Below are 22,522 nucleotides of genomic sequence, written 5' to 3' on the forward strand. Positions count from 1 at the left end.
TAATGTTTGGACAAATTTTAAGGTTATAGAACAAATCAGATTGTTCTTTGAGAGGTTTCAGCTTTCATAGTCCAACTGAGAACTCCCTGCATTTGAAACAAACTAGGAACTCTTTATATTTAACCAGATATATCAAGTCTAGAAACAAATACACTTTTCCCTTAGATTACCAGTTATATTATGACAGTTTTCATACTGTCTTTGTATGCATGCTACTATAACAAGGCTTTGAAATAAAAATTTATACACAACTGTATGTCTCATACTTCGACTTGTAGGCAAATCCTAATAGATGGGGATTGGCAAACTTCTTTTATAAATACAGCCATACGGTGAACAGGCTTTGCAGACTCTTTAATGGTCTCTAGCAACTACTCAGTTTTGTCCATGTAGCACAAAAACAGCCATAGGCAATACAGAGACCATTGAAAGTGGCTGTGTTCCAGTCATGAAATACTGTTCATACCTCACAGTCTACAAAAGGGGGTAGTGGGAAGCAGGGAAGTTTGTAGTTTGACTTCTGCAATAGGAACATATAGTACATTAAATGATACCAAAGAATGTAACCACTGCTTGAATCATTTGAGTTTTTTGGTAAGTTGTTCTAATGAGCCCTTTCTCCATACTGATGTACATTTACAGGTAGTCGGGGGTCTTCTGGGGTTGGGGCAGTAGGGAGTTAAGTTTTCGGTTCATTCAAGTGATGGGCCCACTTCTAAGTCGGATTTTTCATTGGCATCTATAGGTAAACTAGTCCTTACAGCTGTAAGTAAAAATGGATTTGTAGGACACTAGAAATTTGCTGCTGTAGCCTAAGTAATCCGTTTGGTCTATTTCTGTACTAGAGAAACTTCCTTTTCAAATTGAACTGTAAGTATAAGACACTAAAAGGGTGTATGAAAGCATGCAGTGGGAGTGCAAAAATGTGCCTACTCTGAGACCTAGAAGTGAAGGCACTTCAGAAAAAACTTGAGGGGCACCTGGGTGGCTCAGTTGGTTGAGCGTCCGACTTTGGCTCAGGTCATGATCTCATGGTTCGTGGGTTCAAGCCCAGCATGAGGCTCTGTGTTGACCACTTGCTCAGAGCCTGGAGGCTGCTTCGGTTCTGTCTCTTCTCTCTGCCCCTCCCCCGCTCACGCTTTGTCTTACTCTGTTTCTCAAAAATAAATAAATGTAAAAAAAAATTTAAGAAAAAACTTGAAAGAGATGGTTGACTCTTCGGTGTTAATGGGAAGAGAACTGGCCTAGAAGTTAGGAGACCTGGGTTGAATCCAGGTTCTAGTTGTTTATAAGTACTTTACCTCTGGTTTTACTTTGCTGTAAAACAATTCCTAAACTAAAAATGACATCCAGACAATACACTAATTCGAAGCCAGGGTCTGGCGAAGCCCAGTGACTAAGGGCAAACCCTAGTACATCTTAAATAGTGCCATATGATGCTATCTGAACTACTTGGCTCCACTATGCCTCTGGAGTAACAACACCGTCCACAACAGACCTCGGGTATAGTCAGATCACTTGGTTTTGAAGTCCTCAAAAGCAATACTGTAGAACCAACTTTTAACCAACCCAATCACAAATTAGTTTCTGCAATTAGGGCCGTGCAGTCCCATTTCCAAGTGATTTGTCCGGTGTTGGCAGTGTCGCGGAGGCTGCCGATGTCTCCCAGGACTAAATCTACGTGGCATTCTTGCAGGCCTCGGCCGTTCTTCGAACAGAAAGCTACACCCAGCACAGCAGGACCTGTTTTTTTTTCTTTTCGCGTATGCCGGGTCACCGCATCCTCAACCTGTACGCCGCCCTTCAGTACGGGTCCCCCCAACCTCACAAGCGCGCGCCACCTACACGCTCCTCACGCCCGCCTGCCACTCCTCCCGGAAGTGCCGTGGAGGGGAGCGCGCCGAAGTGGGCGGGGCGAGGCGTCGCTCCCGGAAGCGTCCGCGGGCCGCCCGGGAGGGGCTGCGGCTGCCACGTTGAAGCGGAACGTGGAGGTGGCTTTGGGGCGGGAGGAGGGGCGGCGGCGAATGCTGGGAGAGTCCGACGGGCGTCGCGCTAACGCAGGAACGGGTCGCCGAGGGTCCCCACAAGGTGTGTCTGCCTATTCCTCTCTGTCTTCTTCGCCGGCCCTCGGGCCTTGAGGTGGAGCACAGGCGAAAGCTACGACCGTGGCATCGGCCTCCGCTGGTCCCCGTCAGCCTGCGGCCCGGTCTGTGGTGGCGGCGCGTCCCTGATCTTCGTTTCGGGCCCGTCTGGATAACGCCTGGCGTCACGGCTGCTTCGGGGATCGCGCCGATCCACATCCGCCAACGTTTCCACTGCTGAGCAGGAGCTCCCCTGAGGCTTGCGACAGGGTGTCGTGCCAGGTCCGGTAACGGGGGTCTGAGGTCAGAGGACACTCACACCCTTGTGCACAAAGAGGTGCGGGCCCCAAGGGCGAGGGAAGGAAGCAAACCTCAGGATCACTTTGGTTCATTTTAGTTTGGTTATGATTTTTTTTGTTTGTATTTGAACTGTTGCCAGATTTAAAGGTTCATAGGTTTTTAACTGGAAGCTACTGTCATTGAACCAGGATTGGATTATTTTAAGGATAGTTACCAGTTGCCGTTTATTCCTCGAAGGAAATGTCAAAAAGTGTTGTATGTTTTTGCTAATAAGTTATTATGATGAGAGATCAAGTTACAGGGCAGGTGAAAAATAAATCAAAATATTGCGTGGGCTTGTGGGCATTATGAACTTTTATGTGAGCATAAGCAACTAATTTTATTTAGTCTTTCTGAAGTTGCAGTGATGGTCTGTGATAAATCCTTTCTCCAAAACTGCTTTCTAACTACAGAAAACTGAAATGTGATTGTGTTTGTCGCTAATTGTAACTGTATTCAATCAATAATCAGAGCCTTGCTCTTGTATCGTACCGTCCTACGTTTTCTGTACATACTGATTGTTCTGGGATTGGCTGAAGTTTACTCATCGTTTTTTAGTGGTTCTTCTGTGCTCTTTCTCTTGATTAAATAGACCTGGGGAAGGTTTGTAGACTTTAAGAACTTTTGGATAACCTGAAGTGTTTTTGTAGTTGTGAATTAATGTTACACACATCCAAGGTTGTTTGGGAAATGTGACATTGGAATGGATTAAGAATTATATTGCCTAATTTTAGATACATAGGTTCTTTTTGAAACTAATAACGTAAGAAAAGAAAGAAATTTGTAACTGTAAAGAGCAGTGATTCTTAATTTTTTGGAATTACAGTCCCTTTTGAGGACCTGAGGAAAGCATTGGATCACCTTCCTAGAAAAATGCACTGCACAGGGGCTTATTGGTGGCTCAGTTGGTTGAGCGTCTATCTCAGCAGGTCTTGATCTCAGGGTAGTGAGTTCTAGCCCTGTGTGGGGGTACTTAAAGAAGCCTACTTTAAAAAATACACACAGAATTTTGTATGTAATTTCATGAAGTTTAGAAATTCTTGTCAAGTGGTATTATTAAATTGATTTTTACAGTGTTTTTAGAAATATTCTTTAAAAAATTTTTTAATGTTTTATTTATTTATTTATTTATTTATTAACGTTTTTTACTTTATTTTTGAGACAGAGAGAGACAGAGCATGAGCCGGGGAGGGGCAGAGAGAGAGGGAGACACAGAATCGGAAACAGGCTCCAGGCTCCGAGCCATCAGCCCAGAGCCCGACGCAGGGCTCGAACTCACGGATCGCGAGATCGTGACCTGAGCTGAAGTCGGACGCCCAACCGACTGCGCCACCCAGGCGCCCCATGTTTTATTTATTTTTGAGAGAGAGAGAGATAGACAGACCGACAGAGGACAAGCCGGGGAGGGGCAGGGAGAGAGAGAGGGAGACACAGAATCTGAAGCAGGCTCCAGGCTCCGAGCTGTCAGCACAGACCCCGATGTGGCGCTCGAACCCACACACGGTTAAGATCATGACCTGAGCTGAAGTCAGTCACTTAACCGACTGGATCACCCAGGCGCCCCAGAAATGTTGTCATTCTTCGGTTAATTTTAGTTCAAAATGTTTTATTTATTAGATTCTAGATAAGTATGGCACCATTTAGTTCAGTGCACAGTTGGCACTTTGATGTGATTTTGGTTGAGTGAAATGAGCCTTAGAACATCGATAACAATAAATCCTCTAGAACAAATTTGTCCATCCATGGTGAGATATTTGCCCACACAAGATGGATTTTTAATAAGGCAGTCCCAACTAGAGATTGTATTCCTGGTTTGAGAGTCAGAATTTCCATTTCCATAAACTCTTCTACTTTTTACTTTCTGAAGAATGGGTCATCTCTGTATGGAGCATTGTAAGATTGGTATGTTTGAGAAAATAGTACTGTTGGAGTTTAGTATTGCTACAAAATTAGCAACTAGAAAATGAGCAGAAAGAAAAAAGCTTCCACTAAATTGCACGCATTTAACTACGTGCATGTTGTAGGGAGAAACTTGGACAAAAAAATAAGAGTTCTAGTGTGAAACATAAATTATTCTTCAGGTGTATTCTTTGGGATGCGCATTTTAAATTGTGACTTTTGCAGTAGCTGACATTTACAGGCATGCATTTACTATGTGCCAGGCACTGTTCTAAGGCCTCTGTGTAATGCCTTATTTAATTCATACAACAACCCTTCTTATACATACTTTTATTATACTTATTTTACCAAATGGGTAGCCAAGGCACACAACAGGTAAAGGTACATGCCTAAAGCCAGAGCCTAGGACATGATGGAGTTGGGATTTAAACTGAGGGTTTGGCTCTGGACTCCATACCCTAAACTGTTATGCTGTAGATATTGTCTTATAGATGTCATATGTGAACAAGCCACTGTCCTCACACTTTTCTTTTTGTATTATAAGAATGATTTTGTTCTGTGTAAAATAGTCTTGAATGAAATAAGTATGCATAGTGTGAATTCTTATCACATTTGATATTGAAAAAAATTGCACAAAGCTTTTAAAGCAAGTCTTCACTTGGGAAGTACACTTGGTTTAATCTAAGCCTTTTTCAGATTTCTAAGAAAATTAGTTACAACTAAATGATCATTTCTAAGAAAAGGAAATATGCAAGTTGTATTTTCTTAGCAGTCTTAGTGTTTTAAGAATGATTGCAGTGGGTAGATTATGGTATTCTTATTTAATTAGATTCAGACCACATAAGGTAGTTCCAGGCTATTGTAGTGATTGGGGGGGGGGGGGGGAAGTAGCTGGTATTGAAGCCTTGTGTTCAGTACAAGTTAATAAGTGGAACTGCATCTAGTGGAACATTGAGTGCTAAGGACAAGAAGTAGACTTTTATAAATGTTTTGAATTTCCACTTAACCATTTTATGTGCTTATGAATTTGTCTCTTTCTCTTTCAGTAAATGTTACACATTAACTAAGTGTTCATGAATCAGGTATCCTCTGTTGTACCTTTGCTCTTAGACATACTGTAGTTCAGTTTAGTTGGTTTTTTTTTTTTAATATACATGGTTGTTTTGTTTTCACTTTTAGAAATTATTCTAAGACACTTTATGAAATCTTTTTTTAAAACAAACTTTTTTAACCCTTTTAAAAAACCTCTTTTTACCCTAGTAGTATTTTTCCCTATTAAAAAAAAAAGTGTTTTTCTTTAATGTTTATTTATTTTTGAGAGAGAGAGAATGCGAGAGCAGAGGAAGGGCAAAGAGAGAGAGGGAAACACAGAATTCAAAGCAGCCAGCACAGAGCCCAACACGGGGCTCAAACTCATGGACCATGAGATCATGACCTGAGCCCAAGTCTGACCCTTAACTGACTGAGCTACCCAGGTGCCCCTCCCTAGTTTTTAAATAAGAAAAGTTAAAGTTATTAAAGTTATTTTTTCTTTTAAACACTTAAGAATTTAAAAATTAAATGTTTTACCTGAAAGTAATCTTTCTAGCTCATCAGTCTTTTTGTATTTCCCTAATAAACATTTAAAATTGAACAAGCAAAACTTTGTATCTACTTCACCCTGTGCTAAGCAATTTTGAGTCCAGAAAGGGTAAAAGTTGTAATTTTTTATTGAAAAAAGACATTATTTGCCTAGTTAGTGAGACAAGATGCCATATAAAACAGTTGGTGAAAAGGCAGTGGAAAAAGATGTAACAATAGGTACTAATAGAGTGTTATAAAGTTTTAAGATAGAATAAGATACTTTATTATAATATGTTTAAAGTGGTATAAACAGCTAAGAGATTATTTAGATAATTGTGTATTGGATCATTAGGGTACTTATGAAGGAACTGGGACTTGAACTTGTTATTAAAGACAGTTGGCTCAGAGGAAGAGGACATTTCATATATAGAAAATAGGCCTCTTTTTCACTTCTTAGAAAATTGAGATTTTGCCCTTTTTTTCAGAATAGTCTTAGGAAACTAGATGTATGGTTTTCTTGGTTAATCTCATGATAGTAATAATTTTAAAAAGTAGCGTATTAAAACTCATGTTAACCTATGTACTGGGCACTGTGTTTGGCCTCATATTTCAAATATATCATCTCATTTAAGTTTCACAACATCCCATGAAGTAGTCTCTTTTGTCCCTATTTTACAAGTGGGGCTCAGAGAGGTTAAACAGTGTGTCCAAAGTATCATAAGTAGCACAGCCAATAGTCAAATCCAGTGTTGACTCCAAAGGCTCTACTACTTTTAGCCACGTGATGCAACCTCCTAATCCACTCTTGCCTAACCTAGCACAGTTTCTAAAATACGTTCCTTCTCTCAATGTCCTCCTGCATCCTAGTTGTTTTGTCAGTATTTCTTCTAAATGTTAGTATGCCTTCTATGATTAAAATCGAATACCTGAATTTGTTAAGGTAACAAGTAAGAGCTCGGACTCTGGAAGTAAACTTCTGAGTTCCAGTTTTGGCTGTGTCCCTTGCCAGCACGTACAAATTATTTAATCTTTCTGTGCCTTTATTTTTATCATCTGTAAAATACTCTTCATGTATAAACAATTTGAACATGTAAGACCCAGGGCATATCGTTAGTCTTAGGCCCTCGTAAGGAAACTACTGGAGGATGAACTTTATTTTCTAGAAATGAATGAGAAAGCTGGCAAAAGTACTCTTGGAGAGCATTGAATATATTTAACTGTAAACCCGAGACTAAAACAAAGGTGGGAATAAGGAAGAAAGAATAAAGTGTATATGTTCAATATCTGATAATGTAGGAATTCATTATAAATCTAAAAAATTAAGAGAAGTGGGAAGTAAGAAAAAAATTGGAGGTAGAATAAGTTAACGGGTTGCCTCATCTGTAATAGCTGGGAGTCAAAGGACATTATTTAAAGCTGACAAGTCAGTTAGTGGAGGTATAAGCATATTTAACAGTACAAAGGTAAACACCAAGAAAGATAATACTATTGACTATAATAACTGTGGAGTACAAGAGGGGCAGTAAGATTATGAAAACTGATTTCATTAGTGCTCACAGTAATTACAGTGTAAAGAAATACAGGATTAATGGTACTAAATAATACTGGTTTTTTTTATGCTTATATATTTCTGAGAGAGACAGGACAGAGAGCAAGTGGGGACAGGCAGAGAGAGAGGGAGTCACAGAATCTGAAGCAGGCTCCAGGCTCTGAGCTGTCAGCACAGGGCCCAATGCAGGGCTCGAACTCACAAACCACGAGATCATGACCTGAGCTGAAGTCGGACACTTACCTGACTGAGCAACCGAGATGCCCCTAAATAATATTGTTTTAAATTATTAAGATAGAACCAGAAGTACTTATGAGAACAAAAATACAAGTCATACTAATTATCAGAAAAATGATAAATACACAAATATGGACAACAGGGAAAGTACATTTCTAAATTATAAAACCAAACATAGCAAAATAATATAGAACTAAGCAATCATACCTGTCAAATCAGGAAGAAAAGACTTATATCAGTAAATTTTATATGGCCTTATTAGCTAATCTATTGAAAAATGTTCAAATTGGATCACTAAGCAAAATCTGAAATTTTTCTTTTTTTTCTGTATTGAAGACAGCCAGTGAAAACAAAGTGGCTCAAAATTGAAAAGGGCAGAGGCACCTAGAAGACTCGGTTGAGCATCTGACTCTTGATTGGGCTCAGGTCATGATTCTAGGGTCATGGGGGATCAAGCCCTGTGTGGGGCTCCGCTCTCTCTCTCTCTCTCTCTCTCTCCTCTCCCTCTTCTCCACTCCACCCCCCGCCCCTCTCCTCACTCCCATACAAGCTCTCTTTATTTAAAAAAAATTTTTTAATGTTTATTCATTTTTGAGAGAGAGAGAGACAGAGTGTGAGCAGGGGAAGGGCAGAGAGAGAGGGGGATACAGAATCTGAAGAAGGCTCCAGGCCCTGAGCTGTCAGCACAGAGCCTGACACAGGGCTCAAACTCACAGACAGTGAGATCATGACCTGAGCTGAAGTCGGGTGCTTAACCGATTGAGCCACCACGGTGCCCCTCTTTATTTATTTAGTTTTGAGAGACAGTGTGAAACGTGAGCAGGAGAGGGGCAGAGAGAGAGAGAGGGGAGAGAGAATCCCGAGGAGGTTCCGCACTGTCAGCACAGAGCCCGTTGCTGGGCTCAGTCCCACAAAGTGCGAGATCATGACCTGAGTTGAAATCAAGAGCCGAATGCTTGACTGACTGAGCCACCCAGGTACCCCTGATATGGGTCTTAATATGAGATAAAGTGGAATTCAGACCCAAAGCCTTATTTAAAATGAAGAGCAATACTATACAAAGCTATAAATGTGTATTTGACAGTGAACATTTAATATTATGAATACCTGTCAACCAAATAACTATGTGTTAAATAACAAAGCAACTTTCGGGAGATAACAGGAAAAATAAGCACAAATACATTAGTAGTAGTGACCTTTAATTCACTGTTCTTGGTCTGGGACAGATCAAATGGAAAAACAGTAAGGCTGTAGACAACCTAAACAATTAAGTCAATAGAGTAGATTCGATTAATATATATTGATCTTGATCCTGAAAACAGAGTACCTGTTCTTTTTAGATCTCATGAAACATTTACAAAACCTTCTATATAGGCCCCAAAGAAAACTTCAATAAATTTTAGAAAGGAGAGATACTATAAAAAAAATCGCAATGCAGTAAAAGACCCTTCCACTTGCATATTAAATTCAGTCAACTCTTAGATCAATGGAGACTACAAATGGAAATCGCAAAATATGTAGATGACCATAGTGATGAAAATACAAGAAATATATGTAATCTAGCTAAAGCATTACTCAGAGAAAATTCAAAGCCTTAAATACTTACAAAAAATAAGTAACAAAAATGAGTGGGTTAAGCATTTAACTTAGAAAGTTAGGAAAAGATCTAAGTAAATGAAAAGAGAGTAGAAGGAAGGAATTAATACAAATAAAAGAAATTGATGAATTAGAAAACAAAAAGGACTACTAAACTACTAAATTGGCTGTTTGAAAATAAACAAGTCACTAGCTAAGCTGATCAATTACTAAGAGGAGGGTAGGGGGAAGCAAAACACAAATATATGTAATAAAGACTAATAAACATAAATAGCATAAATTAAAAGAATCGTGAGTCTATGTTGTTCAAGTCTGAAATAATGAGAAAATCCGTAAAGAAAAAAAATTAAAGGATTATCATAGGAAAATATAATTTACAAAAATGACTTTGTATAAAGGAAATTCAAATAGATCAATTTCCATAAAAGATCTTCAAAAGTACCCAGCCCACATGTTTCATGAGAGAATTCTGCTAAATCTTTGAAGAACCAATAATTCCAATGCTGTTATTGAAGTTGTTTTAGAGCATAGAAAAAGAAGGAAAACTTTTTTTATGATTCAAGTGTTATAACATTGGTATCAAAACGTGACAAGATTGCGAAAAGAAGAATAGACTCAGTCTCACAACTCTAGAAGCAAAATTCTGTTAAACAAATGGAATCTAGCAACACGTTAGTAGAAATACATCATGAGAAGTTTATTCAAGGTACAAAAAGATGGTCCATATTAAGAAATCTGTTAGTATAATTTGTTTCAGTGATAGACCTAAGAAGAAGAATCTGTTCATTCTGATTACCTAATAAAAAGCGTTTGACAGAATTTAATACCTGGTCTTTATAAATAGCATTGAATAAAACAGTAATCGATGGCTAATTTCCTTACATTATATATATTTATATCTATATGTGCATATGTATGTGTATTTCAAATCCTAAAGTCATGCTCCATGGTGATATAGTAGGCTTTTCCACTAAAGAAAGGAACAAGAAATCCCACTGTTATTGCTACTGTTTAATATGGTAGAACAAATACTACTAGCCTTTGTATAACAATAACAAGAAGACAGTCTATGTAATAGGGGTGGATTAGGGGTGAGCCACATTTACAAAGAAATCAAAACATAAAATACTTGGGAATAAACAAACCCAATATGTCAAAAAGCTTAAAATAATACTGAAAGATAAAAAAAGAAGACTTAAAAGGCAACATGGTCTTATTGGGAAGATTCTGCATTATGTCAGTTTCTCCATAAATTTATTATTTTTTAATTTTTTTAAATGTTTGTATTTGAGAGAGAGAGAGAGAGAGATCATGAGTGGGGATGGGGCACAGAGAAAAGGAGACACAGAATCCAAAGTAGGCTCCAGGCTTTGAGCTGTCAGCACAGAGCCCAATGTGGGCCTTGAACTCACGAACCACAAGAGCAGGACCTGAGTTGAAGTCAGATGCTTAACGGACTGAGCTACCCAGGCACCCCTGACCATAAGTTTATTAATTTGATGCAGATTCAGGAAACATATTAACATTCTCTTTTTTTCTGGAATTAGACAAGAACTATTCTGAAGTTTATGTAGTAAAATAAACAGTAATAATAGCAAAAAAAAAAAAAAAATAGGGTGGGAGAAAAGCAATGGATAGAGGTTATTGGAATCATACTTCTGTAAAGCCTTAGTATTTAAAACAGTGGAGTGCTAGCATGTAAATAAATAGCAGATGGACATAAGGAATGGAAATCCAGAAATAAACCTAAATATATACAGGAATATAAATCCTAATCTCCATCATAATACCTATAGGAATATAAACCTAAATATAGGAACTTAGTACATGATAAAAGTGATTATCTTAAAATTAGTAGGAAAAAGATAGACTTTTCAATAGTTTTGTTGTAATAAAAAAATAAACTATGAACATACATTGTATACCAGGACCTGTTTAAAAGAAAAGCCACAAATGAATTTGCCTAGAAGAAAAATATGGGTGAATTTCTTTATAACCTTGGCATGCAAAAGGCCTTTGTAGTTAATCAAAATTCAGAAACCATTTTTTAAAAAATGACAAATGTGACTACTAATTCATGGTACCTCCATACAATGGAATATTTTTCCATGATAAAAAGAAATGAATTATCAAGTCACAAAAAGACAGGGAAGAATTTTAAATGCCTGTTGCTAAGTGAAGCCAATCTCAAAAGGCTACATACTATCTAATTATAACTAAATGACATTCTAGAAAAGGCAAAAGTATGAGGAGAGGAAAGAGATCAGTGGTTGGCAGGAAGGAGGAGGAGGGATGGGGAGAGGAGGGGGATAAAGAGGTGGAACAGAATTTTTAGGGCAGGAAAACTTCTGAATGATACTATAACTGTGGGTAGGTGGATATGTGTCATTATTCATTTGTCAAAACCCAAAGAGTATACCCTAGAGTAAACCGTGGACTTTGCTTGATAGTAATACACCAACATAGGTTGGTTGTAACAAATACACTACTGTGGTACAGGACAGTTTTATGGTGGGAAAGGCTGGGGTGGGGGTGAGGGGAAGGGGATGGGGGAGAAGGTAGAGAGGTATGTGAGAACTCTATACTTTTCACTCAGTTTTTCTGTGAACCTGAAACAGCTCTGATAAATCTATTTTTTTTTTTAAGTCAAAATCTTGGGGCGCCTGGGTGGCTCAGTTGGTTAAGTGTACAACTCGATTTCGGCTCGGATCATGATCTCACAGTTCAAGGTCCGAGGGATTCTCTCTATCTCCCTCTCTCTCTGCCCTGCCCTTCCCCTGCTCATGCGCGCGCGCTCTCTCTCTCTCTCTCTCTCTCAAAATAAATAAACATTAAGAAAAAGAATCAGAATCTTGTGAAAGGTAAGAAAAAAAATCGTAACCAAAATAAAAAAATGAAGTCTGACAGACAACTCAGTAGAAAAATAGGCAAGAAGTGTAGACAAGGATAGACAGAAAAAGTGTATTATGGATGGCCCATAACCTTATAAAAAGATGCTCAACATTATGGTATCAGAAATGCAAATTGTAACTACTTAAGAGTAAACATTGTTCATCTATCATTGGTAAAAATCTAAAAGTGTTCCTCTTGTAAGGTGGTAGAGGGTGTGAAACAGTATAGTGATTATGGAGAGCAACTTGACAATAACCATCAATGTTACAATTGCATTTATCTTTCTTTTTAAGGTTTTAAATCTTATTTTTGAGAGGGAGAGAAAGTGAACATGAGTGGGGAAGGGGCAGAGAGAGAAGGGGGGAATCCCAAGCAGGTGCAGAGCCCACTGCGGGGCTTGAACTCACAAACCCATGAACTGCGAGCTCATTACCTGCGCCACAATCCAGAGTCTGCCAGTTAACTGGCTGAACCATCCAGGTGCCCCATAATTGCGTTATCTTTAACCCAGCAGTTTTGGTTCTGGAAATTTATAGCTATCCTGGCCCATGAATGGAATAACATGTACATATGGCTATTTATTTCAGCATTGTTTGTAAAAATAGCAAAATATTAAAAACAACTCCAGTGTTCACCAGTAGTGGATGAAGTGAGTAAATTATGGTACATCTTACAGTGGAATACTGTGTCATGTGATATATTTATGTATAATAACAATTTTTTTTTTTAAACTACAGCACAGTATTTTTCTATCAAAGTAACTTTAACAAAATACATAAACTAGTGGTATATGGAACCGTAGCTTGGAGTGACCGGCTATTTAAAATTTCTGCTAAATTTATCTTTGAAATCTGTGATGTTACTACATTCTTCTCTGAAATTAGCCTGTTTTAATTTAAAATTAATTTCTAAAACTGCTGTTGCAATTTAGTAATACTGCTTTCAGAAGATGTACCTTGTTTATTGCGTGCCTTCTCTGGCCCCTGATGTACCGCCACCTGTCCTTACCTGAGAAGTATATTGTGTAGCAAAGTTAGTCCCTCACTCTGTATTGTTTTCTTTTTTTTTTTTTTCAGACTGATTTTTCAGTTGAAGGACTATAATTTGTAAACAATTCGAAAAGCCCTATATTTGTCTCAATATAATTTAACAAGTTTTTCTTCTTTCTAATATTGAACATTCCTGACAAATGATACCGAAACCAGTTTGATTTATTGGCATTTGAACATTCTAATGATGTAGTCATTAGTTAAGTGTATTTCTATGTAAAAAAATGTCTTATGTTTTTTTTTTAATTTTTTTTTTAACGTTTATTTACTTTTGAGACAGAGAGAGACAGAGCATGAATGGGGGAGGGTCAGAGAGAGAGAGAGGGAGACACAGAATCTGAAACAGGCTCCAGGCTCTGAGCTGTCAGCACAGAGCCTGACGCGGGGCTCGAACTCACGAGCCGTGAGATCATGACCTGTGCCAAAGTCGGACACTTAACCGACTGAGCCACCCAGGCGCCCCTCTATGTTTTGACATGTTCAGTTTATTTCTATATAAAATATTCTCTTTAGCAGGATGAAGTTAAAGGAAGTAGACCGTACAGCCATGCAGGCCTGGAGCCCTGCCCAGAATCATCCCATTTACCTAGCTACAGGTAAGTTCAACAGAGAGAACATAGTAGGAGCCACTTATTTCTTCTTTTCCACATTTGGCCTATCCGTGCCTGTCCTTTTGAGATTCATATTAAGCTTCATCTCCTCTAGAAAGCCTCTCCTTCCCTAGCAGGATACCTCCATCCTCCTTGTGAACTGCGTTCAGTGACCTTCCTCTGTTTCCTTAGCACCTTGTTCATTATAGCATTAATCATGATATGTTACATTTATGGTGTGTTCCCCACTTCATAAGAGTTCTTTCATCATTATTCCTCCAGTGTTAAGCACGATAGATAATATGTTAAAAAAAAAAAAAGCTAAGTATTGATTTGAATGAATAACAGTTTTGATGCTAGCATTTTTATATGAAGAGTTACATCATTTGTAGCTATAAGCGGACATTGTAAATAATAAACATCTACATGTTTAAAAAATTATCTTCACTACCCACTCTTAGAAGCATTATCTCTAAGCCTTGTGTCAGAATCTCATTGCTGTAGTAATTTAAGCATCTGTTCAATGGTACATATCCTGAGATTTTAGTCATAAGCAGCATTCATGAGTGAGATAATTGAAAAACATGCATTTAATTTCTGTTTTGTATGGTTTTCTCCAAGTCTTTTATTTTTGCATGTGTACTCACCATAAATGTATTTTCTATAGGAACATCTGCTCAGCAGTTGGATGCCACATTTAGTACCAATGCTTCCCTTGAGATATTTGAATTAGACCTTTCTGATCCATCCTTGGATATGAAATCTTGTGCCACTTTCTCTTCTTCTCACAGGTATGAGGTTGATTAATCTTAAATTCACATTATTTATGGTTGTGATTATTATGTTGTGGTTGATGCCTAATTTATCTATAAATAGGGTATTATTAGAAACTGCAAGGAATACCATCAATTACATGAAATATTTTGAGAAAAAGTATATGAGTAGATTTCTATTTTTTTTTTTTAATATAATTTATTCTAAAATGGGCTAACATAGAGTGTATAAAGTGTGCTCTTGGTTTTTGGGGTAGATTCCCGTGGTTCATTTCTTACACACAACACCCAGTGCTCATCATCTCAACAAGTGCCCTCAATGTGCATCACCCATTTTCCCCTCTCCCCCACCCCCATATCCACCCTCAGTTTGTTCTCTGTATTTACGAGTCTTTTATGGTTTGCCTGCCTCCCTCCCTATATGAGTGAATTTCTGTGGAAGTAAAGACTTTTTTATTTCTGACTGATGTGTGGGATAGGAGGGAAAGGCTCTTTTCCAGTAGTTTTTTTCCTCATGATACAGTAGACATACTTTCTTTTACCTCCTTTATCTCACCTGTTTACAAAAAAAGGATAAGTATGGTCAAAAAAAGGAGTGGTTGGATAATATTAAGATGTTGTTAAGATAATATTAAGATGTTAATAGGATTATCTCTGAATGGGTTATTTTTATTTTTTCCTTGCACTTATCTATATTTAAAAACATTTCACAGAGATTTTTATTGACATGATTTTTGATACAGTGTTATTTGGATCACCTTTCCAAGTACTTAACACCCTATTGTAATGCAGAAAAAGAACCCTTTCATCTGAGTAGTAAAATATGCTTTATTGTCTCAGTAGTTTGGCAGATTTTGGTGAAGAGATTGTACCCTAGCTAACTTAACTTCACATAGCTCAAATCATGAAGTCTCAATGGACCTCTCATCTTCAGAGCCCTCCTCTGTGATGGGAGCCTCAAATGCATTTTGTCTATTAGGTTTTCTACTCACCACCATTTGTTTCATTATATACCTCATGCCACCTTCATATTTCATCTCCTTTCAAACTATAATCTTTTATTCTCCACCAGTGGGGGCACTTGTCATAATAGACATAATTTTGATGTCATTTTTCCACTGTCATAATACATTACTTTTCTTAGAAAATTTCAGGGGCGCCTGGGTAACTCAGTTGGTTAAGTGTCTGACTCTTGATTTCGACTCAGGTCAGATCTAACAGGTCGTGAGATTGAGCCCCATGTCGGGCTCTGCACTGACAGCATAGAGCCTGCTTGGAATGCTCTCTTTCCTCTCTCTGCCCCTCCCTTGCTTGTACTCTCTCTATCTCTCTCTCTAAATAAATAAGTAAACTTAAAAATTCACACACACACACACACACACACACACACACACACACACGTAAAGAAAATTCCATATAACTCCTTTAACACCTTTACTATTTAACAGACCACTTGTCAGTGAGTACTTCTGTAATGAAACAATATCAAGGGAAATGGTTGATTAGCTCTATTTTACAGGTGAACTAAAAGCAGCTTAGGAGGATTAAGTAACTCACCCAGGGTCTCACAGTTTCTAAATGGTAAAACCATTCTTAAGCCCATATATTTTGACACACAAATCAGGTATACTTTGTGATACTATATTACCTCTACCAAAAAGGTTTTAGTCTTTAAGATTATAAAATCAAATATGCCACATATAAATACAAATAAAAACTAAAATGCTATTTCACCAAGTCATGCACAGTTACCAGGAATAGAGGAAAAGCAGTGTTTTTAGATTATTTATGAAAACATAGGAATTAAATATGTAATTTCAAGTTCTTTTCTATAGTTATTTGACTTAAAAAATGAGTCATTTACTCATTTTCTCTTAAAGGTACCACAACTTGATTTGGGGGCCTTATAAGATGGATTCCAAAGGAAATGTCTCTGGAGTTCTGATTGCAGGTGGTGAAAATGGAAATATTATTCTTTATGATCCTTCTAAAATTATAGCTGGAGACAAGGAAGTTGTGATTGCCCAAAATGACAAGCATACCGGCCCAGTAAGAGCCTTGGATGTGAATATTTTCCAGGTTAGACTTTTGACATTTATTCATAATTCTTGAGATATGTGCTGCTTATTTGAAATAAGAATATGAGGGGTGCCTGTGTGGCTCAGTCGGTTAAGCGTCCGACTTCACCTCAGGTCATGATCTCATGGTTTATGAGTTTGAACCCCATGTCAGGCTCTGTGCTGACAGCTCAGAGCCTGGAGCCTGCTTCAGATTCTGTGTCTCCCTCTCTCTCTGCCCCTCCCCTGCTCACACTCTGTCTCTCTCAAAAATAAATAAACATTAAAAAAAAAGAAAATAATATAAATCTACTATGCCTCAGTCTTGGAATTGAAAGCTAAAAATGTGTGCCTGTGCAGGTTGATGAGTGAGTGTATTTTTTTGAAGAATGGAGGGTTCAGAGTTGGGATCAGGGTAAATGATAATAATTCTATGGAGGGGATAAGGCTGATGGGTTTAATTCTACAAATCTGGAGCTGTAATGCCATCTGAGGATATTTTTTATTAAACATTAGGAGCTCCAGAGGTTGGAAACAATGACTTTTAAAAGTTTGTGCTAGTTCAGCATTAGGCTAGTGCTGTGGTGTCTGGTTAATCCTCTGTTTTATTAATTGAAAAACTTTGTATTCATGACAGCGATTACTGCTCTATCAAATAATTAGAAAATTACACAAATACAGTGCAAATCTAATGGGTAGAAAAGAGTTAGTCTACTGTTGCCATCATAAACATTACTGAATATTAACTATATAGATGTATTGGTTAGTAAAGATCTTGAATTAATAGGATAGTAGAGCATAACAACCAAAACATAAATGTTACCTTAAGAAAGTTTAAAATGGGGCCACTGGGGTGGCTCAGTGGGGTGAGCTTCTGATTCTTGATTTCAGCTCAGGTCATGATCCCAGGGTCGTGGGGTTGAGCCCTGAGTTGGGCTCCACACTGCGTGTGGAGCCTGCTTAAGATTCACTTTTTCTTTCTCTCTCTCTCTCCCCCTCTCTCTGCCCCTCTCCTCAGCTCATGCTCACTCTCAAATAAAAAGTTTAAAATCGTTATTTTTCTTGTATTATAAATAGGTACTTAGGATACAGAAATACAGAAACCCAAACTTCATTTCTATAGTTTATGGTACCTACTCTTTAGGTTAGATAGCTAGTTCTTTTGCTAATGAAACAACTGCTGATTATTGGTTAGTGTGTTGTATTATAGGTGACTACAACCATAGAATTCCTCTATTTCCATAGTTACATGATGGTCGGTCAGGGAAGAATTTATAATAAGAATGAATAATAAGGGATGAAAGTCAATATATGAAACTCATTATCTTTCTGTACTTCCTATCACAGTTTTAGGGTATTGTTGATCCTTAAGGTATGCAACAGAGATAACCTAGAAATACTGCCACCCAGAATAAGATTGAGTGTAAATGAACTAGAAATACATGAGGATTTAAGACAAGAGATTTTTGTAGCCCTGTATTGGTCTGGCTCCAGAAGCTGGCTTTGAGGTATCTGTAGATCTAAGATGCTGTTATTTTAGGATTCAGTTATTGGTCTGAAAGCAATAATTGGTTTTGTCTGTTTTTGCCTTTTACAATCAGATCCCCTTCTAGGGATGCAGAAATGATAATCCCCATATGGTTGCATGATTGTTTAAGAATTTATCCATATAATTATTTTGTTAATGTCTTATCATGTCAGTAGACATGTTATCTTGTGAATGAAGTAGAATTTTATAATACACATCTCTAAAACATCATTGCAGTTTCATGGAGTGCCTCGGTGGCTTAGTCAGTTAGGCATCTGACTTCAGCTTAGTTCGTGAATTCAAGCCCGCATCAGGCTCTGTGCTGATAGCTCATACCCTAGAGCCTGCTTCAGATTCTGTGTCTCTCTCTCTCTACCCTTTTCCTGCTTGTGCTCCATCTCTCTGTCTCTCAAAAATAAATAAACGTTAAAAAATTTTTTTTAATTAAAAACAAAAATAAAACACTATCACAGTTTCAGATTATTATGCATAGTATTTAGGAATTCTTGAGTTCTGCTTTTTTTAATTAAACAGAAAAGTTGTGTGCCCTAAAACTCCTAGATCTTTCCATCTCTGAACAGTTAATTCTGAGTTCTCTTAATTATTCTTAAATGCTGTTTAGTTATTAATTATTTCTTACTGCAGACTAATCTGGTAGCCTCTGGTGCTAATGAATCTGAAATCTACATTTGGGATCTCAACAATTTTGCAACTCCAATGACACCAGGAGCGAAAACACAGGTATTGTGTTGATTTTAATGTAATCAAAATAACCAAAGTCAGTTCTTCAACACTTATTTCATTTTTTTCCACACAAAATATATTTGTTTAAAATCAGTGTTGTTATTGATTTGCCTTAAGTATTGTAAAGTACAGTATTAGTAAATGTGTTTCTTCAAGGTATCAGTGAGTCCTCAACAGCAAATATTTATTCAGTGCCTAACACCAGATATTGTTTGATGTACTTGACATACAGTAGTGAATAAAATAGACAAGTCTCTGGTAGTTTTTTCAGATATAGTATTATATATAGTATAGTATTTTGCATTGTGTAGTATTTTGACAGTATCCAACCACAGAATAAAAATCATAGACTAGAAAGGAAACTAAATCTTTAAAAAAACAACTCCATCCCTTTCCTATGTATTTCTAATAAGTTAAGAGAGAACAATCCTCCACTTGCCTCCTTGAAGTTTATCTTATAATGGACCCCAGCATTTTGGCAATCTTAGAAGTAGCGTAATGGAAGCATAAGATCTACCATTTATAAAGATATTCTTCTAGTGGTCTAGGCTGTAACTTTTGTTCTCCCTAGTTGTCTGTCATACTGATCACCATCTACTTTGTAGTTCATTATCTACCTTGTGGCAGTTGCAAAGTAAAGAAAAAGTGCTTGATTTATAGCAGGAGCTTAATAAATGCCTGGTGAATGAGACAATATTAAACAAGGTAATATACTTGAAGTGGCATATATCTGAGCTTTAAGATGTATTGTATATATTGAGAACTTATGAATATAAAAAATTTGTGGAATGAATAGGTCAGATTTAAATTAATCCCTTTTTAAAAAGAAGGATCAGATTTTATAGTTAAATTTGACCGTAATTGGGAAATGGTTTTTAGTAGTTTATTCCTTTTAGCCTCCAGAAGATATCAGCTGCATTGCATGGAACAGACAAGTCCAGCATATTTTAGCGTCAGCCAGTCCCAGTGGCCGGGCCACTGTATGGGATCTTAGAAAAAATGAACCTATCATCAAAGTCAGTGACCATAGTAACAGGGTAAGTATATGATTGATTTATAACAAACATGTTATGTTTCTGCTGTAGGTATTTCTATATTGTTTGTCCGTGTTGACAGCAAATCAGATTTTTATAAAGGCAAATCCTGTCTTTTCATGGACCAATCATGTTGGAATGAGAAGATTTTTCCTTGGGGAAAATAATAAAGTTTCCAATAAACCATGCTGGATATTACTAATAATGAAGGGAGAGATTGTTAATTAAATAGCTTCTTCCCTGATATACTGATTGTTTTTATTTTATTAGCTGTTTCAAAGTATTATAGTAATAGTTTATCTTTAGCTTTCTCTAGAACACACAAATTTTTCCTGCTAGTAATTGCGTGACTATGAACTTGTAGTTGCCAAACTCCTGGCTTCATCTCCTCTCATTAAGTACTGCTAAAGTGAGCTAATATTCTCCTACTTGCCCAGTAGATGTAGCTGTATAGCACATTAAAGTTTTGACCTTACAGATTCCTTAATACTGTGTGACAGTGTGCTATAAAATAATTTAGACATAATATAGGGCCTTATTTTGTTTGTTTTTAATTACATTATTTAGTTTGACATTTTTAGAAATAAGTTTGCCTAAATCCAAGAATATATATATATAATTTAACTATAACAGCAAAAAACTATTTAGAAGAATATTTCATCAGGGTATTGTTTTCCAATGAATTAGGAATTTAAAACAAGTTTCAGTTGAATAAAGCATTTCAGTAAGCATTTCAGTCATCTTCTGGAATATTTAGTGGGACCTAAACTTCCAGGTAATTCTCAATAGTAATGTTAACTTATTCTATGTGAAAATTTAAATGGTAGTTGTTGCTTTAGACATTTTGTCTTGATTTTTTTGGCAAAATAGAGGAAAGGTGTGGATTTTTTTGTTATTATAATCTTTTATCTGTTTTCATTTTTCTGAAAGTATTAAATTTAAATTTATATAAAACTTTCCTCCTAGTTACAATTTTGACAGGTAAACTCATTTTTGGTACAGAATTATTCTGATCCAGAATGGTGATGTGTATTGAATAGCGAGATGAATTGAAAACATTCAACCTTTTACTTTAAAACTACTGTTTTAAGAAGACCTACCCTATGACCCAGCAATAGCACTGCTAGGAATTTATCCAAGGGACACAGGAGTACTGATGCATAGGGGCACTTGTACCCCGATGTTCATAGCAGCACTCTCAACAATAGCCAAATTATGGAAAGAGCCTAAATGTCCATCAACTGATGAATGGATAAAGAAATTGTGGTTTATATACACAATGGAATATTACGTGGCAATGAGAAAAAATGAAATCTGGCCTTTTGTAGCAACGTGGATGGAACTGGAGAGTGTGATGCTAAGTGAAATAAGCCATACAGAGAAAGACAGATACCATATGGTTTCACTCTTATGTGGATCCTAAGAAACTTAACAGGAACCCATGGGGGAGAGGAAGAAAAAAAAAAAAAAAAGAGGTTAGAGTGGGAGAGAGCCAAAGCATAAGAGACTGTTGAGAACTGAGAACAAACTAAGGGTTGATGGGGGTGGGAGGGAGGAGAGGGTGGGTGATGGGTATTGAGGAGGGCACCTTTTGGGATGAGCACTGGGTGTTGTATGGAAACCAATTTGACAATAAATTTCATATATAAATTAAAAAATAAATAAAATAAAATTTCATCGTTTTATTTAATCATTTAATCAAGAAGCATCATAGCTTGACATCTCCAAATGCAGGCTGTGAAGATAGCTGTCAGGGTTCAAAATTTAATAGTTTTAAGTTTGGGTTTTGTTTTTTTTTTTTAAATAAACTAAGCCTGAGCTGATGTTTTCTACTGTTTGTTTCAACAAAGGCATATTCCTCAAGCTCATTTTGGCTCTTCATAAAGTAATAGGATTGATACAGTGTGAGCCTTAACTATCTGCAGATGCATTGCTCTGGGTTGGCGTGGCATCCTGATGTTGCGACTCAGATGGTCCTTGCCTCTGAGGATGATAGATTACCAGTGGTCCAGATGTGGGATCTTCGCTTTGCTTCCTCTCCACTCCGTGTCTTGGAAAATCATGCCAGGTATCATGCTGCTCATCTAAGGAACTTGATTTGTTTATTTGTAAAAACATATTTACTTCTTTGAATTATCAGATAATTATTTTTGAATTAAGGAATCTCCTTTGTCTCTATCCTGTAAAAGTTAAATGGTTTTTATTTGAAGCAGTAGTCATCTCATTTTCTGTTCCCAAAAATTCATATTATAACAGTACAAAAATGTGTTAAAGGATTTTCCGCTACTTATTTCATGTAATAATTAATAGATCAAATTTCCAGTATATCACAGCACTTTGGGGCAACTCATGACATTATACAATTTGATCTTTATTAGGGTCATCATGCTTATGAAGAGTCTTCCATAACATTCAGTGACAAGCAACAATTGAAAAGTTTGTTTTATTTCTAAGTTTTTATTTTAGTTTAAAAGCATTATTGAGAAATTAGCTGGGTTATTCTGCTTTCAATTTTAATAAATGTGCAGATTTTCTACATAGATGTGAGGGGTAAGGCGTGCAACCCTTGGTCTTGGGGTTATGGAGTTTGA

General features: G+C 37.0%; 1 protein-coding gene across 32 annotated transcripts in view; it reads left to right on the plus strand.

Moving 5' to 3' along the window:
• Positions 1–1,948: 1,948 nt before the first annotated feature.
• Positions 1,949–22,522, plus strand: part of SEC31A (SEC31 homolog A, COPII component) — a 72,633-nt gene continuing 52,059 nt past the window's right edge. For 27 of the 32 annotated variants that reach the window (XM_086704710.1, XM_086704717.1, XM_086704719.1 and 24 more), the window contains exons 1-7: positions 1,949–2,088; positions 13,719–13,801; positions 14,463–14,586; positions 16,449–16,647; positions 18,799–18,894; positions 19,794–19,934; positions 21,857–21,999. In XM_086704710.1, coding sequence (XP_086560836.1) covers positions 13,723–13,801; positions 14,463–14,586; positions 16,449–16,647; positions 18,799–18,894; positions 19,794–19,934; positions 21,857–21,999 — 782 coding nt within the window. In that variant the 5' untranslated portion in view covers positions 1,949–2,088; positions 13,719–13,722. The other 5 variants (XM_086704712.1, XM_086704713.1, XM_086704716.1 and 2 more) reach the window with 5 other exon arrangements.

This window comes from Puma concolor, chromosome B1 (genome assembly GCF_028749965.1).
Source record: "Puma concolor isolate L17-30 chromosome B1, mPumCon1.1.hap2, whole genome shotgun sequence".
Taxonomy (NCBI): Eukaryota; Metazoa; Chordata; class Mammalia; order Carnivora; family Felidae; genus Puma; species Puma concolor.